Below are 25,193 nucleotides of genomic sequence, written 5' to 3' on the forward strand. Positions count from 1 at the left end.
TCTGTACCTCTGCACTTTACTTCCACACCTCCTCTAAGTCTCAGTGTGCTTTTCTCTTTCCTTCTAGTTGTAGAATTTCCACTCAGCCAGCCTTCCTGTGGTTCTGGATGATGTCCGTTTTGTCTTTTAGTTGTATTTTTGAAGTGGTTGTGCGAGGCAGCAATTTCCGGTGTTTACCTATGCCGCCATCTTGGTTTCTCTGAACTGCTTTTAAAGCAGTCCTCATGCACTATACCTGTATTAGCTTACAGTTTAATCTTTACAATCTTTAAAATGTAAGGTTATTGGGAAAATTTAAAGCCGAGGAAGTAAAGGCACAGAAATGAGGTAATCTGTCCAAGGCTAAGCAACAAGTGATAGAGTCTACACTCTTGAGCATTCTATTAATTTACTGTCAGCACCAGAACATCTTTTAATTGCTGAGGTAACTGATTTCTGTCTCTCCTGAACAAGCAGGCTGCATGGGGTGACCAGGCCTGCTGGTGGGTTAGTGAGGGACGACCAAATGACTGAACAGCAGGCTGCATGGGGCAACCAGGCCGGTGGGGGGTGGGGGTGTGTGAGAGGCGACCAGGCTGGCAGGAGGGGGGTCCAGGATTGTGAGAGGAATGTCCGACTGCCGGGCCTGGGATCAGGCCTAAACCGGCAGTCGGACAACACTCAAGGGGTCCCGGATTGGAGAGGGTGCAGGCTGGGCTGAGGAGGCGTCTAGTGTGTGTGTGTGTGTGTAGTCTACTTGGCTTTCTTCTCACTGATTCTAGGCTTAAAGTTTGTTATTTATAAATTATTTAGCCAAAAATATTTTTTATTAAATATTTACCAAAACAAGCATAGGCGTAGTTCTTTGCAAAGCATTTCCTGTGAAAACTTAGTATTTTTTTAAATTAGGCTGTGCTCATTGATACCATTGTGAACAGTGTTTTCTAATGTTTCTTTCATGCCTGTTGCACATTTTGTGCAAACTTTTGTTCAGAATCATTATACTATTTTATCTTTGTTTCACATATAAATAGGTTTATTTTGTTATTTGTCTTAAGTCTTTTTTCTTCTTAGAATTAGAATATGACTAATTATAGCATGAGATTTTTAGAGGGTAATTATTGGGCTGGCACAACAATTAAAGGAATGCTTTAGGACAAATGTCTGAGACATGATACTTAAGCTGGAGCCTAGATGTCCATATTGAAATTTTCTGGGAATAAAAGCATTGCGTTGGGCATTTTAGACAGTGTTAAGTAAACCCTGTCTTGCCAAGACTATTTAGATTTGTGCTTATATTCTTAGGTGACCGGGTTATCGATGTGGGATCTGAATGGAGAACTTTCAGCAATGATAAAGCAACAAAAGATCCATCTCGAGTTGGAGATTCTCAGAATCCTCTTCTGAGTGATCGAGATTTGTCTACCATGATTGGCAAGGTAATACCAAGTGAGGCCTGACCAGAAACCTGGGAGTTGGGGAACTTTGCAGAGGCATCAGTCACTGCCTCAGTGAGCAGTCTTGTCCTGAGAATGAGATTTGCCAGTAATACCATTGAGAATGATGGTTGCCTTATGCATTGCTTCCATTGTAAAGGGGAGGCCAACAGCTCAAAATCAGAGCCTTAATATCTCCAGCCCTTGTTTTCATGAAGCACATTTTGCACAAAAATTAGGTTGAGCATAGTATGGTCTCTGTGAGTACATATTGGTATGCTCCTAGAACACTAGTAATGTCTTTTCCTTTTATACCACCTACAACAAATTGGAACTCAATATAGCCTATTTTCTAGTATTGGAAATACTTACCTAAGCTTTACATTTTTTCATCAGTAAAGTGAGAATACTACTACTTCATAGAGATATTGAAGATTACATGGGAATATATGTGATGTATTTATAACAACATGTATTATGTGTTCAATTAATGGTAGCTGCTGCTATTACATAGGATAGTAGCATAACCGTCCTGGCAACCTGGCTCTTTTTTGCTCTGGTATCTGAATTGGAAATAGTACTAGCAATATTCCAAAGGACTAATCAAGGAAGTGTATGCTATTTTAGTACTTAACCTATACTACTGCACAGTCTATTTTTAATAAAGTAACGTGAAAAAGCAGGTCATTAATTATTTTTTTATGCTGTATACATTACATATCAAATTTGAAAAGCATAGTGTATACTAGGTTTAAAAGATTACAGTGTTCAGAAATATCTTTTTTTAAAAATATATATATTTTATTGATTTTTTTACAGAGAGGAAGGGAGAGGGATTTTTTTACAGAGAGTTAGAAACATCAGTGAGAGAGAAACATCGATCAGCTGCCTCCTGCACACTCCCTACTGGGGATGTGCCCGCAACCAAAGTACATGCCCTTGACCGGAATCAAACCTGGGACCCCTGAGTCCACAGGCCAACGCTCTATCCTCTGAGCCAAACCGGTTAGGACCAGAAATATCTTTTAAGTAGTTGATATCTGTATTTGCTTTAGTCTTACAGGCTGGAAAAAGTATACTAAGGACATTTTCAGATGTAAGATTGCAACTAATTTTCTTTCATTTTCTTCTAACTGGTTGATTACTTCATAAATTTGTACTTCTAATTTTCCTCTTGCCTAATTTTAATATAATTATACTAATATAATTTATATAATGGTTATATAATTATAATTACATATTAGCTAGTTCTCCTAGTACACTGCTACAATGTGGAGGTAAGAAGTGCCTTTGTCTTCTGACAAATGTAATGCTGCAGATGTTTTCTCTGTTAATCATCTTGCTGGCTTTGGGCCTGGGAGAGTGATTTTCTAATATGAAGAAGTACCCATTTTTAGTGTTTTATCAGATTTTTTTTAACGGGTTTTGAGTTTTGTTTACTAGACCTTTTTTTTAGTACCTTTAGAGATGATCATTTGAGTTTCTCTGTAGTCTTTTAATATGATAATTTATATTATTAGATTCTCAATAGATATTTTTACATTTAAAGTATTTGATAGAAAACATTCCTAAAACCATTTTACCTGGAAGAACAGAAAGGTTACACAGGGTAGGTTTCTTGGGCATGTGGAGTCAGATCATATGAGTTCTGTTTTCTCAGAAATTGTTCATTCAGATTTTCAAAATTTTGCATATAAAGTTATAAAACTTTGTTTTATAGGGCACCGGAGCTGCAAGTTTTGATGAATTTGGCAATTCTAAGTACCAGAATCGGAGAACAATGAGTAGTTCTGATCGGGCCATGATGAATGCGTTCAAGGAAATCACTACCATGGCAGACAGAATCAACCTCCCTAGAAATATAGTTGTAAGTTCCTGTCTGTCTCCTTTAAGCCATTCTGGCATTGACTTAGCATAATTTAATGAACACATAAAATTTTGATATTGCAACTAATTAAATGGCCTAGAGTTAATTAAACTTAGTTTCTCTGTTTTGAAGGATCGAACAAATAATTTATTCAAGCAAGTGTATGAACAGAAGAGCCTGAAGGGAAGAGCTAATGATGCCATAGCTTCTGCGTGTCTCTATATTGCCTGTAGACAAGAAGGGGTTCCTAGGACATTTAAAGGTAAGTTTTCAGTTGCCTAAATAAAAGTCTTATCTATATCATATTACCAAAGTCAGGCAGCTTTGACACGTTAAGTAGTGCTATGTTGTGTCTTTGTGGTTATATCCAGTAATCCACCTAAATACAGTTTCCAAATGCCTGTTTATTTTTGTTCCTTGACAAAAATTAATTATGGGATTTAATTGACGATGTTCTTTTCAGGCGGTTTTCTCATGTAAAGTCATTTTAGTCCATGTGAGTGAGCCCTGTCCTGTGTTCCTTGGCAATTAGAACTTTTGTACGTTTTGAAGCCTGTTATTATAAACCAGAGTAGGACTCTGTAGTGAGTCTGTAAATTTTTGATGCATAGAAAACAGTTTCCACATATAGCCACGTCTCTACAAGTGAGGGAGTCAACCCTTAAAAAGCATCAGTGACATTTTTTATCCTGAGTTATGCAATTTGCACTTTCACACTTAAGTTGGAGACTTTGAGAGAACTAGTATTTTTCATCCAGTTTGCAGTTTACCTATGAATACGTGACCACTTATTCAGTATTGCTGTGATGCGTATACTGACTTTAACTGCCAGGGTTCGTTTTGGCTTAAGACTATAATTACCCTTTATTTATCTGTGAATGTTTAATTTTTACATTTTCTTACATCAATATGAAGAGGCAGTGGCCTTTATCATCTTTTTTATTACAAGTGAAACTAAGGCTTTTGTTAAATTTATTTTTAAAGTGCTTGGTAGTTGAATTTTTAGACCAACAGGCTCATATATTTTATTTTGTTTTGCTGCAGCCTATAATCACAGGGATAGCATGTACATAAGACATTGTGTAGCTGGAGAAGCATTCTTTGTTTAGCTTGAGTATTTTTTTATCTCCTTGATACATATTCCTTATAGATTAATATATAAATATCAAAGAAGTTTTTGATTGCTTGAAGAATATTATTTACATAAATTGAACCTTCAGGTACATTAATATTTTTAAATATTAAGACCTGCATTTAAGTGCTGGCCGGTGTGGCTCAATAGATAGAGCGTTGGTTCTCGCATCTAAGGGTCACAGGTTCAGTTCCCAGTGAAGGGTACGAACCTGGGTTGCAGGTTCGATCCCTGGCCCTGGTCGGAGCTCATATGGGAACGGGAGGCAACCAGTCAATATGTCTCTTTCACATGGATGTTTCTCTCCCCATCCCTTCCTCCCTTCCACTCTCTCTAAAAATCAATGGAAAAACTATCCTTGGGTGAGGATTTAAAAAAAATAAAAAAGATCTGCATTTAACCTTGGGGAAAAAATGTCCTTCAAGTTTGATAAACATTTAAATTAACAGGAAATTTAAATTAGCTCTAAGGCAGTGGTTCTCAACCTTCCTAATGCCGAAACCCTTTAATACAGTTCCTCATGTTGTGGTGACCCCCAACCATAAAATTATTTTCGTTGCTACTTCATAACTGTAATTTTGTTACTGTTATGAATCGTAATGTAAATATCTGATATGCAGGATGTATTTTCATTGTTACAAATTGAACATAATTAAAGCATAGTGATTAATCACAAAAACAATATGTAATTATATATGTGTTTTCCGATGGTCTTAGGCGACCCCTGTGAAAGGGTCATTCGACCCCCAATGGGGTCGTGACCCACAGGTTGAGAACCGCTGCTCTAAGGGAAGTATGGAGATGATTAGGGATTCATCTGTAAGGCATGGTTGGAATTTTTGCTATTAGAATGTATTACTTTTGTAATCTGAAATGATATTTTTAAAATGAACTATATGACTTATATAGATGTATTTATCTATTTTTTTTTCTTTTAGAAATATGTGCCGTATCACGAATTTCTAAGAAAGAAATTGGTCGATGTTTTAAACTTATTTTGAAAGCTTTAGAAACCAGTGTGGATTTGATTACAACTGGGGACTTCATGTCCAGGTTTTGTTCCAACCTCTGTCTTCCTAAGCAAGTGCAGATGGCAGCTACACATATAGCCCGTAAAGCTGTGGAACTGGACTTGGTGCCTGGAAGGAGCCCGATATCTGTGGCGGCAGCAGCCATTTACATGGCCTCACAGGCATCAGCTGAGAAGAGGACCCAAAAAGGTAGGAGAGGAGTGATAAAACCATGGTGGCTGTAGCATGTCATGGTTAGTTCCATTTTAGATATGAAGCAGGTAAATATCCAGAACCCACTTTAAGAGGTAGTTCCATACCATCATAACTTAAGAAAATAGAGTATTTCCCTTCTTAGGAGCTCATATATAAAAATGTTTGGAGGTTTAGCCTTTGTATAGACTTAATCTTTTTTCTCATTTGAATTAGTTTTAGTTTGTACATGCTTAATATTTAGACTTTTTCCTCCCTCCCTCCCTCCCCCACATTTTCCTGGTTATTTTGAATAGTTTTCTTTCCCCCTCCTCAAAACTTACTTTTTTAAATCTTGAGAGGAGGGCCATGCCTTGTTTCTCACCGCCTGGCAATCAGGCTGTAACAGTCTGTGAAGCCTATTCTGTCTCCTTTTGTACAGTATTCACAGTCTCCTAATGAAAACACTTGGCATAAGTAGTTTCCACCTTATACACTGTAAAGCCATTTTTTAATTTAGCATTGTTTTCAAACAGAAGTGTTAGTGAATTTCTTTATAAGTATGAATTCATTCATTCTGTGATCCTCAAAAAGATTCATAAAGAAAAAAGAGCAGTTAAATATGTAAAAGTGTGGTAATGAAATTACTTACTGCAATAACTATAATACCCTATTCGGAATAGCCTTTCACATCGGCTTAGGCCATGTTTCCCTATCATAAAAGTAGTAAATGATATAGAAGAATGATCAGGAATAAGTCACCATTTGTTATTTAAATGTGCCCTGATTGCCTTTGGCCTCCACTCATATTTCTTTATATATATATATATTGATTTCAGAGATGAAGGGAGAGGGAGAGATAGAAACATCAATGATGAGAAAGAATCATTGATCGGCTGCCTCCTACACGCCCCCCGGTGGGGATTGAGCCCGAAACCTGGGCATGTGCCCTGACCGGGAATGGAACTGTGACCTCCTGGTTAATAGGTCAATGCTCAACCACTGAGCCACGTTGGTCAGGCCACTCATGTTTTTAAGGAAATTTTGAGTCTTCTGGTAGAATTTATAAGCTGAAGCTAGGCACAGGTGGTCCTTACTGATTCCTAGTTGTAAAGTTTATTCTAATCAACAACACAAAAATTTTATCCAGACACTTTCTTCTACTTGTGTTTTAGACTAAATGTTTTGTTGAAAGTTAAGGCCCTTTTCTTCCTGTAAGTTCATATTCACATAGTTGACATTCATCGGTATCTATGTCTAAAACGATGTAATGCATAAGGAAATTCAAAATCAGTTAGCTGCACACCAGCTATCACTGAAAATGTAAAACCTCATTTATTTGAGTTTTTATTAAAAGGCATGTTTTAAACATCCATTTTAATTATTTATAACTAAACAAATAATTGTCAAGTGGTAGTCCTTTAGGATTTCTTTTAATAAAAAGAAGAAAAAAAGTGGTAACTACTTTGAAGGGTTAAATTGTATCCACTCCTTTCTATACTCTAGTCTAGGCCAGTGGTTCTCAACCTTGGCTGCACATTAGAATCACCTGGGAATCTTTTTAAAATCCTGATTTCTGGGCCTCATCCTCTGGAAATTCTGTTTCTTTGTTACTAATGTTGTGGCCCCACCCCATAACAAAGAAACAGAATTTCCAGAGGATGAGGCCCAGAAATCAGGATAGAGAACAAGTATCAACTGTTTATAATAGAGAATATATATGCTCAACTGTGTTTATAATAGCGAAACACATCTACATTGTGCTGTTATATTCAGCTGTGTGATCTCTGATGTAATAAGTAGGAAAAAGTTTTAGAACAATATTTATAGTATGATCCCTTTTTGGCTTTAGCCTCATAACAGAAGAGGGAGATGTTGCAAGGGAACTTTAAATAATAAAGTTAATTTCTTCACAAGAATGCATTCATGGATTACTTCTATGATCCTCAAAAAGGTTTATTGTGAAGAAAAAGGAGATGTCAGTTTCAAATATGAAGGCCAATATAATGGTTGCCACTTGCAGTGCTATGCCCTGAGCATTGTTCAAATGTTTTACATGTAGTAAAACTTTTAATACTGATGATAACCCTTTGAGGTAATAGGGTAATACCAGTAATAACTTTAGCCCTGCTTTTGACTTTTAGTATATAATTCCATTATTGATTTTTAAAAAACAATAGCTTTGGTTTTGTTTTTCACTTTGACATTTTATACAACTGTATCTCACAAATTGAAATTTAGGTAGTAGAATGTAGGTAGGATAGAAGTTATACTTTTAATATTTTTATTTTTTGTCTTTTAGAAATTGGAGATATTGCTGGTGTTGCTGATGTTACAATCAGGCAGTCCTACAGACTAATCTATCCTCGGGCCCCAGATCTGTTTCCTCCAGACTTCAAATTTGACACCCCTGTTGACAAACTACCCCAATTATAAATTGAGGCAGCTAATGTCAAACTCTTGTGGTCACTGAACTTTGCCTATTGTACATAGCGTATATAAAGTGCTGGATTGAGCCTTTAATAAGGAAAAAGAAATGGTACGCATTCCAGGGCTAATGTTAATTGCTTGGCATTATGTATGTATATACTAGTAAAACATATTTAATGATTTAAATTTCTTATTGAATTTGCTTTCTTTTTTAGCTATTTAGAAACTATTTTGGAAGATATTTGAAATTATGTAAGTCTTGAATAAAATGTTTTTCAAAACTAAAGTTTTTGTTATAATTACATGTTATATGTAATTTATAATTTATAATTACAAATAAGGCATATTATTGTAGCTAATAAAGCTGATAGAAGTCCTTGTTTTTTGTTTAAGAAATATATATTTAGTTGTTTCATGTTATTTTTTTTAAATTTTAATAAAGTCATGGAACTAGCAATGGCTGTTGACAACAAGAACAAGTTTGTAGTTTTAAGTGTTTGTGTGGCTTATAATTTATATAGGGTGTTCCAGAAAAATGTATATACACTCTAACAGCTGATGGCTTAACTTTGAAAATAAAGTATATTTTCATAAACTGCCTTTATAGTTATTCAAAATGTGTGTATACATTTTTGGGGACACCCTATGTATGTATTAAAAAGCAAGAAGTGCCCTGGCCCATGTTGCTCAGTGGTTAAGGCCTCAGTCTGTGCACCAAAGGGTTGTGGGTTTCGATCCCTGGCCCTGGTCACTAATTGTTTCTCTCACATGGTGTTCCTCTCTCTTTCTCTCTCCTCCCCTCCCTTCCACTCTTCTAATAATGGAAAAAATATCTTCGGGTGAGGATTAAAAAAAAAAAAGGCAAGAAGTGATGAACTGGACACTGAAAGGCACTGCCTTGATAAGAATGCGTTTTCCTCCATGAGATTGAGCAGAGAAGATGCTGGTAAATAAATAGAGCAACAAATTTCAATTTTCAGATCTTAACGTTTCATTTTATAAAATCTGCATATCCATAATTCTTTGTTACTTTTACTGATTGGGATACTCATAGGGTAAAGAATATTTTAAATGGAGATTTGGCCTGATAATGTCCAGGAATTTTTTTAATAAGCACCCTACCCTCAGGTGATTGTGATGTGTAGGTGTTTTGCATATCACTCTTTGAGGAACACTGATTTAAGGTCACTTGACTGCTAGGCAATGTAAGCGAAGACCAACAAATAACGCCTTTTCTCCAGCTAAGTCAGGGTGTGGCCCCCACACTATGCTCACTGGAGGGTAAAGAGCAGAAGCAGTGCCAGCACTGGAGAATCCAGCTCCCTCCTGCCATATGATGGAGCCTGGGAGCAGCTGCAACTGGTCAATGCCCTCAGGGCTGCAGCACAGAGGCACCTGCACACAGAGGGAACCAGGTAACTGTGTGGCAGGCTCATGAACCCAGCTCCTTTTCACCCACCACATTCCCCCACGATGGTGGTAGTTCCCCGAGATCCAAATGACAGGGACACAGCAGGAACACCCACCACCCTAACATCCAGACAGTGACTCCAGGGGCCACTGGGATACCCCCTACCATGACCTTTGAGGCACCAGTAGTGCTGGTAAGAAAAAAAAACCCAAAACTAGTGCCATCTACTGGAAAATGAAAGACCTATCAACCTGCTGAATTATTGAAAGCAAACTAGTCCTTAAGAAAAGTGTTCACTATCTCAAATGTGCTGGTAGAACACACATCAGCCAACTTGAACAACCAAGTTTGGTTTCTGCAGAAACAACAAAAGCTCAAGAGTCATGGAAGACTGTGATCTAAATGATAGAAAATTCAAAATAGCCATGAAGAAACTCAAGATATAAGAAAACTCAGAAATGCAGTTCAGTTCGATGGGTTCAGGAATAAAATTAATGGATAAAGGAGTACTTTTACCAAAGATATTTAAACTATAAAAAAAGAATCAAATTCTGGAGCTTAAAAATGAGATGGAAAACGCATCAGAAAGCACTGAAATAGAACAGGCCACATGGAGAATTGGCAAGCTCAAAAACAAGTGTAGAAATAATTCAGGTGGCAGATGGAGGAAAAAGAAATTTGTGCTAGCTTTACTGTCGCACCTCAAACTGCAAAAGTTATGGCCACAGAGTGGTTAAGATGGAAAAGGCTTTAAATTTGTGGGTGGAAGACATGAATAGAAAACATGTTTTGATTGATGGCACTGAGCCTGTATGCAGACTTCAGCAAGGAATCCCCTGAAACAAGTGGCACCGTTTACTACAAGGAAGGGATGATTACAATAAGGTATTTTGAGAGAGATCTCACTCATAACTTTTATTACAGTGGTATATTGTTATAATTGTTCTATTTTATGCTTATGGCTATTAATCTCTTATTGTGCCTAATTTATAAGTTAAGCTTTATATAAATAGGTGTGTATGTACAGAAAAAAAAACACATGGTATATGTAAGATTTGGTACTATCCGAGGTTTCAGGCATCCACTAGAGTTCTTGGAATACATCCCTCACGAATGGGTGGAGAACTACTGTACTTAAAATATAATACATTCTAAACCAACGATTGGTTATGACTTTTACTCATCTTGAGGTATGAAAAACTCCTCATACATAGGTGGACAGCCACCTCGTTCATAGCAGCCAGCTTCTGCCTACACCCACCTCATTCATAGCTGCCTACATTTTAGCAAGTTAGGAATAGGAGTGAGCCATGATGAAGTGGATCCCTCCTGTGCATTCTAACATTTTTAAAGCAGTTGAAATCTTGGTTAATATGGCTCCTTCCATCCGGGTATTTAAAACAGAGTTACCCAAAAAGAGAAGGAGTGGGGGGAAGACACTGGAAGCCACTTTCATTGACAATCTCTGCTATTACACTGAGTGCAAGGATTGGATTGTTTCATGGATTCTAAGGTTGAGCCCTCTGGTCCAATACCCCCATTTTGTAGATCAGAGACATGCAGAGAAACCGCAAGTTCTGTCCAAGTTCACCGTAGCAAGAGGTGGGACTAACTCAGGTCTCTCGATCCCTCAATCCAGTGCTCTTTCTACTAAACCCACTATTGAAACTTAGGAGGCTGCCTCAAGATGAACTTTAGTTGTAGCTTCCAAATAAAATTCTGTTCAATTACTAAGATTAACAGAATTATTCAAAGCAACACTTTTATCTGGCTTCTTGGGGAAAGCTCTTCAGAGTTGAGTTTTTAAAATATTTAAAAACCAGTCCAGGTGTCAAGGAGTTAATAGCTATAAGTCCGTGATGGCGAACCTATTACATGCGTGTCAGAGGTGACACGCAAACTCATTTTTTTGGTTGATTTTTTTGTTAAATGGCATTTAAATATATAAAATAAATATCAAAAATATAAATCTTTTTTTTACTATGGTTGCAAATATCAAAAAGTTTCTATATGTGACACGGCACCAGAGTTGAGTTAGGGTTTTTCAAAATGCTGACACGCCGAGCTCAAAAGGTTCGCCATCACTGCTACAAGTTGTTCTTTACTTCTTCCAAAATAAATGCTTCTTAAACAAGATGCCTCTTGATAGTAAGCCTTTGTGTTCAAAGCAACACATGTACTTTACCCATGGTTGTCTTTGGTTTCTAAGCTAATTTTGTATCGCAGGTGCAAGATTTACTTTAATTATCAAGATGAACAGCTGAAGGGGGTCAGCCTATTACCCATCTGGTCCTAATCCAGCCAGAGGCCTCCGTGCCCATGCCAATATTTCCAATTGTCAATGGCCCTGACTTTTCCTGTTGCTGGAGTTTTAATCTCATCTGCCACTTATGGACCTCCTGAAAGGTCCCCTCTCCACTCTCTCCCTCCCGGATATTTACACATGCATACTCCTTTCATCAGGATCTCAAGATTTCAAGGTGTCGCTGCAAACACATCATTCAGCTGATCTCTAGCCCCAGAGGCCCCAGCATCTCTCACAAACATACACTTCCATTCATAATTCTTGCTGGCATTTCTTGGCCAGGGGGACTTTTCACTGCCATTCTAGGATGCTCAAGCTTGCACTTGGTGAAAAAGGAGGGAAAATATGAGCATAAAGCTTTTCCTCTGCAGAATATCAGAATAATTCTCATGCTTTCTCTCATCTGCAACAGCCTATGAAAGGATAAATGTTTGAGAGCTCTGAGAAAGAATATCACTGGTATGCTAAGTAACAGCAAGAGCAAGAACTAGAAGTGATGCCCTGTTGAATTTGAGATTCTGTCAAATGACAGTTTGCTTTAAATTGACATAAGTGACAAAGTAAAAACCATAAAAGAATTGGGTCTACAGCTCTTAGAGATGCTGGAGAGGCTAGGGTGATCTATACTGTTCCACAAGGCAGGTCTATGATGTAAAAGTTATACGGAGCTTCCAGATGAACACATTTATCACATTGAATACCTTACTGAAGGTATTTTATCAGACTAGCTGTATCTGTCAGAGATTTCTCTGGAATGCCCTTACTGCATCTGTGGTTCCTTCCACTACATGGCTATGAGACACCAGACAAGTCAATGATGGACCAAGAGCTTTCAACCTCCTCCTACATTGCTGAGGCCCAACAAATATCTACTGTGTAATCGACTTCTACTGTTTTAGTTTATTCATCTGAGGGGTGGTCTGCTCTTCAGTACACATCATGGGTCTAGATTTTGGCCCTGATAACACATTTTAACTGTGCTTTAGTCTATCACCGTTTTCTTCTACTGCATATTGGAGATGATGGATATTCAATGGCCACTCTAAAGTCTCTTGAAGGCCCTCCAAGCAGCATGGACATCGAACGGTGTACATCAGGGTCTTCCATAGAAGACCTCAGAAATAGCCCCCGGCTCGCTTCTGCTCCAATTATGTGTTGGAGTACCACTGAAGATTTTGTTTGAAAAGGAAGGTACAAATGAATGCCCTACTCTAACTCTTTCATTTTACAGACGAAGACATTAAGGTGAAATGCTATGTCACTAGCAAGGTGAAATAACTTGTCCTGCGTCATACTACTAGAGACTAGCAAAATGAGGACTAGTCCCAGGCCTCTTGCTACCCTCCATGTGCTGATTTTCAAAATGCCTCTAGTTTCAAGTGACAGCATGAATGTGGAAGTTCTCTGTAGGTCCAGAAGGACTGAACTTAAACAAGAAGTGGCTCTTGTCAGAGGAACACCCTTGTTATATTGCAGCCCACTTGCAACTCACATCAACAACTGATCTGAGGCTGGATCTCAATCACTAATACTTAACCCTTTGAGTGCCGGGGAGCGCGATTGCGCTCATCCTGTCTTTTGCCAAAAGTGCCGGGAGCGCTATAGGCAATTTTTTTTTTCTACTAGTATTTTATAATACAATCAGCAAACAATATATGTCAAAGATGAAAACAAATGTAGTAAAGGTTTCCTTAAGTTTTTGAATATGTAACTTCATTTACTTGCGATTCATAATTTTTTTCCTAAACTGCTGTAAAATCAGCAAAAATGCCTTGGCAATTTTAGCATAGTTCCTAGGATATTGGTTGGCGCTCAAAGGGTTAATATTTTAAAATCTTTGTATAGAAAAAAGCAGCCATTTATTCTCCACTATGTAGACCCTGGAGATGCAAGATACTAGAGGTGAATAAAGCATACCCTGCACTGATGCATTAGACAAGACGGAGGTGTGTGCAGAGGCCAAGGGGGTCAGAGAAGAGGAAACACTCATTCTGCCTGTGTGGAAAGAGCAGGGCACAAAATGTAAAAAACAGAGAAACAAAAAGCCCTATAACTTTTTACTTGAAAAAGGCCCTTGAAGGATGGGTGGAAATCACATTGGTGGGGAACATTCATGTGATGGGGTCAGTATATGGTCTCTTAGGCCACATAAAGTCAGTCCAGTCTTTGTTTCTATCACCTAAACAGAATACAACTTTTTCTCACACCGAAGTGCCATATCCTAGCTTATGTCTTTATCACTTCCCACCATTGCTGAAGAGGCCCCAAGCTCGTGCCTGCCTTCAGTCTTGCACCCTCTGACCCTTCTCCACATGGCAATCTAATCACATCCGAGCTGAAGATGTTTCCACGGCTCTGAGGCAGAGGTGACTTATCAGAAAGCAAAAAAAATCTGAGGAGCACCTGTGCAGGCCCAAGGCTCTGAATACAGTAGCCATATTATTATCATGGATTTCATTAAGAGGACCCCCCCAAAAGTACACACACTTCCAGTACCATAACATTTAGATCTGCCCTGTGATAAATAACCTCCTGAATAGTGCCTACAACATCTGCACAATAGGACCCTTTCTTTCCTAACCTCTACTCACCTTCTCCTTGCGGCTTATACACACACTCCAGGAACAATGAATTCTCATTTCCTCAGAAGTACCAGGTTCTCTCATCTGTGGCAAACTCAAATCTTCCTCCCCCACTTAGAACCCTTCACTAACTCCCTGCCTGGATCTCTGGTGCACTCCCAGAGCACCTTGAGGAGTCTGAATCACACTAATGTCATTGCTAAGTGACGTATACGTACCCCTACTTCATGAACCGTAGGCTCTACTTCATGAGCCTTGTCCGCACCGAGCACAACGCCGGGTGACCAGTAATAGGGGATCAATACTTAGTGAACGACTAAACACCAGACCATGTATTTACTTAACCTCAATTTGTGAAAGGCCTTTGTTCCCATCCTGAGAAGCTTTCCTTCAGAAAGTATTTCATTCTACTTTAGAAAGAGAGTGACTTTCAAATTAGAACTTGAGGATTTTAGCACAAAATGTAAGTTCTACTGCTGTTGCAAGGTTGTCCTCATAATGGTATTGCTGGAGGAGTCCATCCTGGGCAACCCCACTTCTTTCGGGTGTCTGCATTTCCAAACCAGCTCCCTGCCACTCTGGCTTTTACCCTCTTCAACTTCCTACTTCTCTGGCCTACTATGTGGACTCAGCTTCCGTCCCAACTTCTTAGTAGTCTCGCTTTTGTGCTTAGGCACTCAGTAACTTAATCTGAAGCCTTAGCTTGTCCAGATTCATGCTCAAGTTTGTTTGCTGTTGGGAGTGAAGGGTTGCCAGAGACCACTCCTACCTTCAATAAAACCAGAAATGCCTCAAATTATGGATGTCTTCTTAGAGCTTTTCCTTAGTCATAATACTAGAAGTGACAATTATGTAAGATTTTTAACACTGAGAAGTTATTTAAAAGCTTACCTCTATTAATATATGTGTACATTTATATACATGTTTATAAATATATATACGCACATTTATACATACATACATATATATACATATACCAGTATATGTATATGCATACACACAATAAGGTTAATATCTTAGACAAACACTAGATCTCAAAATATAGTTAGTAGATAAATAAGAATTCTAAATTATTTGCTCCTTTGGGTTTCTCATACTCACCCTGTTTTTCGGGGAGACAAGCAGCACCTGTAAAAATTTTCTTAGATTTGAATCTATAGTGTAGCATTTACCTAATTAACCTGTATTAACAATTTCCATTATGACCCCCAACTTGTGTTACAGAAACAGCATGGATAATTTTATTGTTCTAAAATATGTCACTTGTAATTTTTGAGTGACTATAAAATGTTAATGTTCTGTTTACATTAACCTATTTTCTGAAAGGTAAGGTCTTAAAATAAGTTAACTTTAAACATGAAAAAAGTACATATAATATGGTGCTTACATTTTAGCATGAATGCATACTGTTCTTTATTTATGAAGACTTTGATGTTTCCCTCCTACCTTTTATCCTCAGTGTCTAGTACACAGAAGGCATTCCATCAATATCCATTGAATAGAAGATGCTACTGACCTTACAGGAGTAAGATGCAAAATTTTCCCATTATTGTCAGTGAAGAGAACAACTTGCTGTGACTCTTCATGATTTTGCCCTTCCCCAGGACAAAAAGTACTTGCAAGAAGGCTAACTAAAGTTAACGTCTTTGAGATCTTGAATACAGTAAAGCCAACGCATACTTTGATCAATGTAAAATTTTCAAAAAGAAATAATACTTAAAACCAAAGTTACAAATTGCAATCTATTTAAACTTTAATTTGTGCATCTGTGGTAATTTATGACTGCAAAACACTTTTTTCTTAGAATGACATAATTAAAGGCACATTTCATATGAATGCATAGTGTACCATTCTAAAATATTTTAATTTCCTCACAAAGTGCTTGAGCAGTCACTTACACATACAGTAATAGCAAAATATATTTACACTCTATAGAGTTTAAAAATTTTAAATCTGACTAAAATATATATATATATGTTTAAAACTACAGAAAAAATTAGTGCTTTCTTCAGCTTACTGGTGTGAATATACCCTGCCCTCTAATTTTTTTTAGTGATTGGCTTTAATTAAAAAAAAAATTTCTGTACATTGTGTAGTTACAAAAATGCTGTCAGTTTTTAATGCTAAAAGCCTATTTTAGACATTGCTTTTTATACATATTTGAGAACCTGAAAAGGTGAAAAGACTGTACCTCAAAAGTATTTAGTGTTTTTTTAAAATGTTGTGTTAATACTGTTTAAATTAAAGCCAGGCAATTAAGCTAAGATCCTCTATTGTCCTTTACCAAAAGTCAACTGGCATTTAAAAATAACTTGAAACAACATATTGCTCCTTCTAGAAGATTATCCCCCAAAGGATCTTGGGTAATAATCAACTTGAAAGGAAATATGAATTATCTCTGAACCATTTGAATTGTTCTCAGAGTACAGCAAAAACATGCCAACACCCTCTAGCAAGGCTGAAATATTTATAAATGTTTTCAGCTCAACTCTCTGCTTTCGTGTTTCTCATGATTTAAACTTGAACAGTTTTTAAGACATGAGATCACTGTGATTAAATGGTTACTTCAGAATGTTCAGTTAATAACTTGCTTTCCTGAGGTATGATGAACCTAATATGCTAAGCACAGAATCAAAGATGTTATTATTGAACTAAGGAAAAACAATGAAGTCATGGACTAGAAGGGAAAAACAAATGAACAAACAAACAAAAATATCCAAAACTCCAGGCAAGTGGAAAAGTCATGGCTTACAAAAAGACTTTCCTATAAGAGCATTAAAAAGCCACGAAAGGATCCTCTGAAAAGTTGTATAAAGTACTTGATCAAATTATTTTTGAGACTTTTGAGGTACAGCTTTAGTGTTATAATTTTTATAAAATATAAACTGTTTTATCAAAAATATTTATACATTCTGTTACAATATATTGCTTTTGCCCTTAGTAACTGCCAATATAAAATCTGGATCCAGTGGCCTAAAATGTACAAATGCACTTAACAAATGCGGGAGTTTGAGGTGTCTGCTTGGCCACTGTACAAAGTGATGAAGTGGTGAAATTAAATAATAAACCAACATAGAATACATTACAACTTGCACATATACATGTTCACAGCATGTATACAATGATAACCCCTATGTTTTAACAAAGATATAGTTCCCTTCTACAGTAGACACAAGAACAAGATGAACTAGGTTGATAAATGTACAATGAATATCAAAAGAAGCACTAATGAGTTCACTGATTTTGGAGGAAGGTATGACTGAACATGCTGAGTGTTTAGACTTTGGGAATGCATACAGGTTAACACAGTATCTTGGTTCAGGCTAATCAGAAGTTCTCGTTCTTAAAATTTTAAGTAAATGCTGATGTTTAATTGTTCCTGTTCATTTCATGGTTTAATAAACAAGTGTTTGGCAAGTAGCTCTGTTGAAAAGCTGTGAGGTTCTGTTACATAGTTGGTAAAGATAAGGCAATAAAAGTTTTCTCCTAATAAATATAAAAAATTTATAAAACAAGACATCAATTCATTTCATTAAAAAAGGCCTAAAAATGTGCACAAACTACCACTACTTTTTTTTTTGATATTTCAGTTATTTCTTTAAAAAAATAAGAGTATTTGCCTTATTCAAACAGAATCATGTCTGACTAGTAACAGCATCCCAAACCCTTTTTTCATTTAAAAAATTCAGCTAAGTGAAGTTAATTGATTCATTTTCCTTCCACTTAAGGCAGGCATACAGCCAAACTAGGGACTATAGAAGAGCAAATTTGTTTTTTTTTTTAAAAAGACTATTGATCCAAAAGTATTCATCTGTGATAGATTTTCACGCCTGATGTTCATTCAGCTTAAACTTCAAGGAACTGTTTCCAGTGCTCAGATTTACATTGAGAATTTATCAAGAAGCTACTTTTCAGAAGATATCAGAAGTACTTTAAAACAAATCTTCATGTGTTTTAAAAAACAGACTCAGAAGCTACTGGTGGCACAGAGAGCAAATGAAGAGTTGCTATTTTTAAGAGGTCATCTTGTAGTCAGTCTGCTTGGTTTCACAGTGGGTAGGAACTTAACACCAATCAGCAATGTAGTCAAAATCTCTGAACATTTCTTGCTCCTCTTCTGAAAGTATCCTTGGTTCTCGAGGTGGAGTCAGAATAGGTGCTTCTGAGGTAAATTCATCATCAAAGTTACTAACATCTTCCCGTCCTCGAATGGTAGGTACAAATGGCGGCTTTACTTTTTTGTCCATCAGAGCACTCCAATCAATTAGCTGAATTACAAAATATAAAATGTCCAGTTTAGTTTCCTACTCCTAATGGCTATAGTTTCAGAAAAAATTCTAAACTTTCATACTTACTCGGAAAAATGGGTGTTTTTTTACATCCTCTGCATCTTTCTCACCAGCTCCAAGGCGCCTCTCAGGATTTCTTCTTAATAGCTAACACAACATAAAGTTAAAAAGTAAAATAAAACCAGCAACTTCACTGATAAAGATTCTCATAACCTACAAAGATTTAGATTTCTTTTTGTATGTGTTTGTCTAAACCAGGGGTGGGCAAACTTTTTGACTCGAGGGCCACAATGGGTTCTTAAACTGGACCGGAGGGCCGGAACAAAAGCATGGATGGAGTGTTTGTGTGAACTAATATAAATTCAAAGTAAACATCATTACATAAAAGGGTACGGTCTTTTTTTTTTTAGTTTTATTCATTTCAAACGGGCCGGATATGGCCCGCGGGCCGTAGTTTGCCCACGGCTGGTCTAAACCATGCAACTATGAACTGGAAAACAACTTCTAGAGTTCTACAGGGAAATGTCCTTCAATATAAAAAGTTTAAATAGTTTATAAACCATTAATTCTTACCCTTCTCATTATGGAAATGGCTTCTGTAGATAAGAACCTTGGATACCTTACTTCATCATTTACAATACTGTCAAAAACCTCCTCTTCATCATCACCAGGAAAGGGAGACTAGAAGAAATATCTTTGAGTAAGTCAAAATAATTTTCAATAAAGTGAAAACTTATCACCTATCCAAAGCACAATCAAGAACCAGGCAGTGAAAAACAAAACAAAACAAAAAACCACATAACTAAAGCACCACCACCAAAACGCCCAACAAATAAGGACAAAAGAAGCTACAACAGATATATATCTATTGCCCAGAGGATACACTATATACCAGGGGTCCTCAAACTACGGCCCGCGGGCCACATGCAAATACAAATATTGTATTTGTTCCCGTTTTGTTTTTTTACTTCAAAATAAGATATGTGCAGTGTGCATAGGAATTTGTTCATAGTTTTTTTTTAAAACTATAGTCCGGCCCTCCAACGGTCTGAGGGACAGTGAACTGGCCCCCTGTTTAAAAAGTTTGAGGACCCCTGCTATATACTTTCTGAAATATTCCTTAAATTTATTTCACAGACCTGAACAAATTTGGTCAAATCATCCTATATAATAAAAGGCTAATATGCAAATTGACCGAACGGTGGAACGACCAGTCGCTATGAAGTGCACTGACCACCAGGGGGCAGACACTCAGCACAGGACTTGCCCCCTGGTGATCAGTACACTCCCACAGGGGAAGCGCCGTGCAGCCAGAAGCCCTGAGTCGAGCTCATGGCTAGCGAGCACAGCAGTGGTAACCTCTCCCGCCTCCGTGGCAGTGCTAAGGATGTTTGACTCCCGGGTTAGGCCTGTGCAGGGAGCGGGCCTAAGCTGGCAGCTGGACATCCCCCGAGGGCTCCCGGACTGCAAGAGGGTGCAGGCCAAGCTGAGGGATCCCCCGTCCCCCTCCTAGTGCACGAATTTCATGCACCAGGCCTCTAGTATAATTTTTAATTTCATCCCATTTTATTTCATTCATTTATATAGCCAGACAGTAAATCTTTTAAGTACTTACTACCTAGTGGGAAACATGTAGATAATAAACAATCTTTAAGAAGCTCAATATTGTGGAAAGACAGAAGAAAATGGGTAAGGTAAATATGGTAGTAAGTGTTACTATGGAGGGAAGCACAGTTTGTGAAAATGGATCAGATATTGATATGCTTTGAATTTCACAGTCAGTATTAAATAGTTACAAAACACAACTAGAAAATTTGCAGATGTCACATAATGACTGCACTAAGCAGCAGTTGCCAACAAAATTAAGAGAAAAAACTACCTATTCCCAGGCATATTTTATGCTCTATACACAACAGATCTTGGGGCATTTCAGTAAGCAGCAGAGTATTAAAATTATTACTCAGAATGACAATAATGACTCTTTGATATACAAAGAAATAAACTCTCAACCATGCTAAAAATGTAGTTATACAAAATGGCTTATCACCTCAGAATTTCAGATGGTTTAGAATTGATTGCTCACTTCCTATAAGATATTAAAGACTAAGAACCAAGCAGTAATTCCAAGTATCAATGGAGTAAGAGGGATCTTTGACCTGAGGAATCTGTGAAAATGAATTCAGAACCCAACTTCCTAAAGCTGAGCTGCCCATCCTACTGTGCATATCTAAGGTAATTTCAAACTTTTCAGTTACCAAAACTTTAGTTTATTCATTCACTCATTCAAAATACATAAATCAAATACCTAGTATATGGGACAATATAATTTGTTTCAGGAATGGAGGTAAGTCAGGGAAAAATTCTATTTCACAAGGATTTGCAATCAGAACTTCAAGTGGTAATACAAAGCACTTTTGTTGACTTGATCAGTCAACTTTGTGTTTAAAATGTCATTCTATAAGTAAAAGTTTATCTTCATATTTGTTAAGATGTTAAAGTTCTTTGTTTCTTCAAATAGATTATAAGCTAACAACAAAACACAACAAATGTGTTTTAAACACATGTAAAAATGCAACTATCTGTTCAGATGTCAAGCATCTAACTCCAGTATGTAAGGTTACTTCTGTGATTCCCCATTTGGCAGAGGGAAAGGAAACCTGGTACATTCATTAGTTTATTTCTGTAGTCTTTCCAGTCCTCAAAACTTGTACAAATACAAAGGAAATTTCAAAACAAGTATCACATGATTTCCCTCATATGTGGAATCTAATGAACAAAATAAACTGATGAACAAAATAGATCCAGAGACATAGAAGCATGAAACAGGCTGCTGGATCTCAGAGGGAAGGAGGGGTGGATGGGAAGAGATCAACCAAAGAACTTGCATGTATAATCCATGAACACAGACAATAGGGTGGTGAAGGCCTGGGGGGGAGGGGGGAGGCAGCGGCAGGCTAGAAGGGGTCAATAGCGGGGAAAAAGGGGACATCTGTAATACCTTCAAAAATAAAGATTTAAAAATTTTTTCAAATACAAATTTGAATATGCAGGATATGTTCAGGGAGTTTTCAATTATTTGTAAATGACAGAGAAATTAGATATAAACTTTAGCCAAACCTCACTCTTATAATAGTTTAAAAAATGTGATTGCTAAAATTTCACCAATGCTATAAAATTATAAAGCATACTGATGAGTTTTAAGTTTAGCTCTTTTCCCAACTATCCTCTTATGGAGGTGTTAAAAATAAACGGAATTCCAAAAAGCAATTCGGAAGTAATAGATAGCTCCATTGTCTTAATTAATTAGAAGCTCTTTTAAAAAAAAAATATGGAACAGTAGCTTCCTCACTTGTTCACTGCCAATCCTCCAGTCACTTTAGAAATGGAGGAAGTATAATCAACTGGCTCTTAATTCTCTATTATTTTGTAATAAACATATTTTTTGCATGTCATCTCTAATATGGAGGGGTAAATTTTAAGCAAGCATATAATTTTTAGTAACTTAATTAATTTTCATATGTATCTGAATGCTACACTTAAAAAAAACACAAAGCAACAAATATGTTACTTTCAAAAGGGATTTCAAGTATGCCAGAGTTTACAGAAACAACTACGATGAATACATACTCTGGCTCTCTTAGAAAGTAAAGACCACCCAGGATTAGGGATAAAATACATCTTTCAATCCTAAAACAGCATACAGCACCTTTCCTAAATAGAGGTAAAAAATTTAGTTCTGAACCATCAGTCTAAGGACAGAAACAAGATTGGGTGGCTTCAATACCCTATCCTGCAGGTAGCAAAATATAATGGTTTTCAGACAACCAGGTTTAAAATCCAAGCCCTACCCCATGACAGTTGTGAGACTTTGAGCAAGTTACTCAAGTTCTGTTTCCATTTATGTATCTGAAAATGAATGTAGATTAATATTGAGCTTATTAAAGGTTGCTGAAAAATTAAATACGCTAAAATTTATAAAGCACACAGAATAGTGCCTAGCACATGATAAACCTTTTAATTAGCTATTTCTTTCCCTCCTTTTCCAAGTATTCACTCCAATGTTGTTTGGATGAACTGAAATCATTTATTTGTTTGTTTGGGTACATGACAATCACAGAGAAAAATTTTCGAAATTTCTGACATTCAATAATTTGGTCATTCCTTCATTCATTTATTCATGCCAAGAAAAGTTGTTGGCACCAGAGAAACTAGAACAATGAACCAATCCAATAAGATAATTTTTCTTGCATCTTGAGATCATCAAGATTCTCTAAGTAGTTTTCAATTACTTATTTAAATATGGACTCTTTCCCAATTCCACCCTAATTTATCATATCCAACAATTTATAACAAAACAGATTAGCCTCTTACTACTGCTTTATTTATTAGATATAATTCACTTTCCTCAGTGGTAAAATTTCTGTGAACAACTAAGTTATCCCCAGAAATGTATCAAGTTAATCTAAAGAAAATAGTTAGAAAGTTAATCTTTTCAATTCTGCTATCCTGTTTTTGAAAGTAACATTTGTTTTTGACTAAGGTATAGCTGACTTTTCTTTTTTTTTTTTAAATATATTTTATTGATTTTTTACAGAGAGGAAGGGAGAGGGATAGAGAGTTAGAAACATCAATGAGAGAGAAACATCAATCAGCTGCCTCCTGCACACTCCCTACTAGGTATGTGCCTGCAACCAAGGTACATGCCCTTGACCAGAATCGAACCTGGGACCCTTGAGTCCACAGGCCGATGCTCTATCCACTGAGCCAAACTGGTTAGGGCCTGACTTTTCTTTACAGGTATACATGACATCTGTTTATTAGTTTTCCTGTTATTCTATTCCCTATGAAATATTCAGTTATATTATATCTTAGAATCATAACATAGCAATACCAAAATATAAGAAACTATTTTCAAAATACTGGTAATGCATTCCACAGATGACATAAAAATCTAAAAAAGACAGTGAAGGTAATACAGAATCATAGGCAATTATTAGTACACTATAAATATTTATGAAACTTAAGTTCCATTTATGCATGAGACATATTAAGTAGTTTTATAAATGACATGTTTTGTTCTTTCAATCATCTTTCTTCTTTTCTTTCTCACTACTTTATACTGCTTACCTCTCCAACAAGCATTTCATATATAAGTACACCAAGGCCCCACCAATCTACAGCCCTTGTATAAGATGTTTCCGTTAATACTTCTGGGGCAAGAAATTCAGGAGTGCCACAAAATGTGCTTGTTCTATCTCCATATCCCATTCCTGAAAAAGGTAAAATTTAAATATTAGTGCATGGTGACCAAACTCAAGATATACCAAAGGCTTTTAAAGAAAATGTTAAAAGTTGGTATTGAGAAAACTATGCTAAATAGCAACCTTATTATTTAATTAATGGGTAAAAATGACTTCCATACTTTATTAACTTATTTTCTCTTTCTTGTCATTAAAAGTCACAAGTGACTGTGAATTTCAAGTTTTATCATTTTTTCAATTCAATCTTTTTTAGTAAGTTTATTTGCTTCATTATAAAAATAACATTAAATATAATTTGGAAAATACCACAAAGCAAACACCTGGAAAATCAAGAGTTCACCAAAGATGTTACATAATATAGAGATATGGTATTAATATTTTTAGTTAACTAGTTTTCAAACATATGTTCCTCATAATTTACTTAATCAAATATACATTCTACATATTGAAGATGTCTCAATGTATTCTGAAGTATTAAAAGCTCATAATTGTTTTCTTATGAAAGAACTTAAATGAAAAGACCTTAATTCTAAATATGAAAAGGTTTGCATTTACTAAGTTTTATTTGAGATTAACTTAATTATGCCCGTTAAGACCAAGACTTAAAGGGTGAGAAATTTTTTTGCAAAATTTCTTTAACATTGGTCATATTACTCTTTCTTCAAAAATATTATTTGTAAGAAGACTTGATATAATATCTATATACGTAAGTTCTACACAATCCTTTTAAATGCCTTGGCCAAGATTAGGAAAAAGTTAACAAAGATGGAAATAGAACTAATTTCTTTATTTTTATTCTGTGCCCTGGTCATACAACTAAAACATGTCATACTTTTTGCATAAAACTACTCTAACTTTTCCCTCTTAATTTTTAAATGGTAATATTATAAAATCTTAATATTTTAATGTAATGCATATACTGTATATCATGTCACTTATAGTAATATAGTTATATTTCATTCATTCTGATAAATTTAAAGGAAATTGAAAGTAAGCCCAATTACCTAAGACTTCAAATTGGTAGAACTCCATGTAAGTAGTTAACATCAGGCTCTGGAGTCATAAAGATCTGAGTTTAAAAACCAGCTTTGCCACTTGTTAGCCATGAGAGCATGGGAAAGTTGTCTTACCTCAAAGCCTGTTTTCCTCTGCTGTATTACCAACTTTCACAAGATAGTTATAATTTAACTGGATATGCAGCATATGAAGCAAAGTGCTTGGCACATAGTAAGTGCTCAAAAATGGCTAGCTATTACTATGATAATGTACTATATCTATTTTATGACAATGAGAAATATA

At 36.3% G+C, this 25,193-nt stretch overlaps 2 protein-coding genes and 1 long non-coding RNA gene across 7 annotated transcripts in view; 2 read left to right on the plus strand and 1 right to left on the minus strand.

Annotated features, from left to right (window-relative positions):
- Positions 1–8,444, plus strand: part of GTF2B (general transcription factor IIB) — a 36,941-nt gene extending 28,497 nt beyond the window's left edge. Inside the window, exons 3-7 of the mRNA XM_005885313.2 lie at positions 1,285–1,418; positions 3,136–3,282; positions 3,415–3,544; positions 5,353–5,634; positions 7,919–8,444. Coding sequence (XP_005885375.1) covers positions 1,285–1,418; positions 3,136–3,282; positions 3,415–3,544; positions 5,353–5,634; positions 7,919–8,052 — 827 coding nt within the window. The 3' untranslated portion in view covers positions 8,053–8,444. The remainder of the gene's footprint in view (positions 1–1,284; positions 1,419–3,135; positions 3,283–3,414; positions 3,545–5,352; positions 5,635–7,918) is intronic.
- A 412-nt stretch (positions 8,445–8,856) lies between these two features.
- Positions 8,857–17,404, plus strand: LOC106724603. Its single transcript, XR_001360454.1, has 2 exons — positions 8,857–8,992; positions 15,804–17,404. It is a non-coding gene; the product is annotated as an uncharacterized LOC106724603 (long non-coding RNA).
- The window catches only part of PKN2 (protein kinase N2), a 157,442-nt gene continuing 148,324 nt past the window's right edge, over positions 16,076–25,193 (minus strand). For all 5 annotated transcript variants that reach the window (XM_005885314.2, XM_014532603.1, XM_014532604.1 and 2 more), the window contains exons 19-22: positions 23,761–23,903; positions 19,207–19,314; positions 18,700–18,780; positions 16,076–18,612 (exon numbers count right to left, since the gene is read on the minus strand). In XM_005885314.2, coding sequence (XP_005885376.1) covers positions 18,409–18,612; positions 18,700–18,780; positions 19,207–19,314; positions 23,761–23,903 — 536 coding nt within the window. In that variant the 3' untranslated portion in view covers positions 16,076–18,408. The remainder of the gene's footprint in view (positions 18,613–18,699; positions 18,781–19,206; positions 19,315–23,760; positions 23,904–25,193) is intronic.

Source organism: Myotis brandtii, unplaced genomic scaffold (assembly GCF_000412655.1).
Source record: "Myotis brandtii unplaced genomic scaffold, ASM41265v1 scaffold90, whole genome shotgun sequence".
NCBI classification, from domain to species: Eukaryota; Metazoa; Chordata; class Mammalia; order Chiroptera; family Vespertilionidae; genus Myotis; species Myotis brandtii.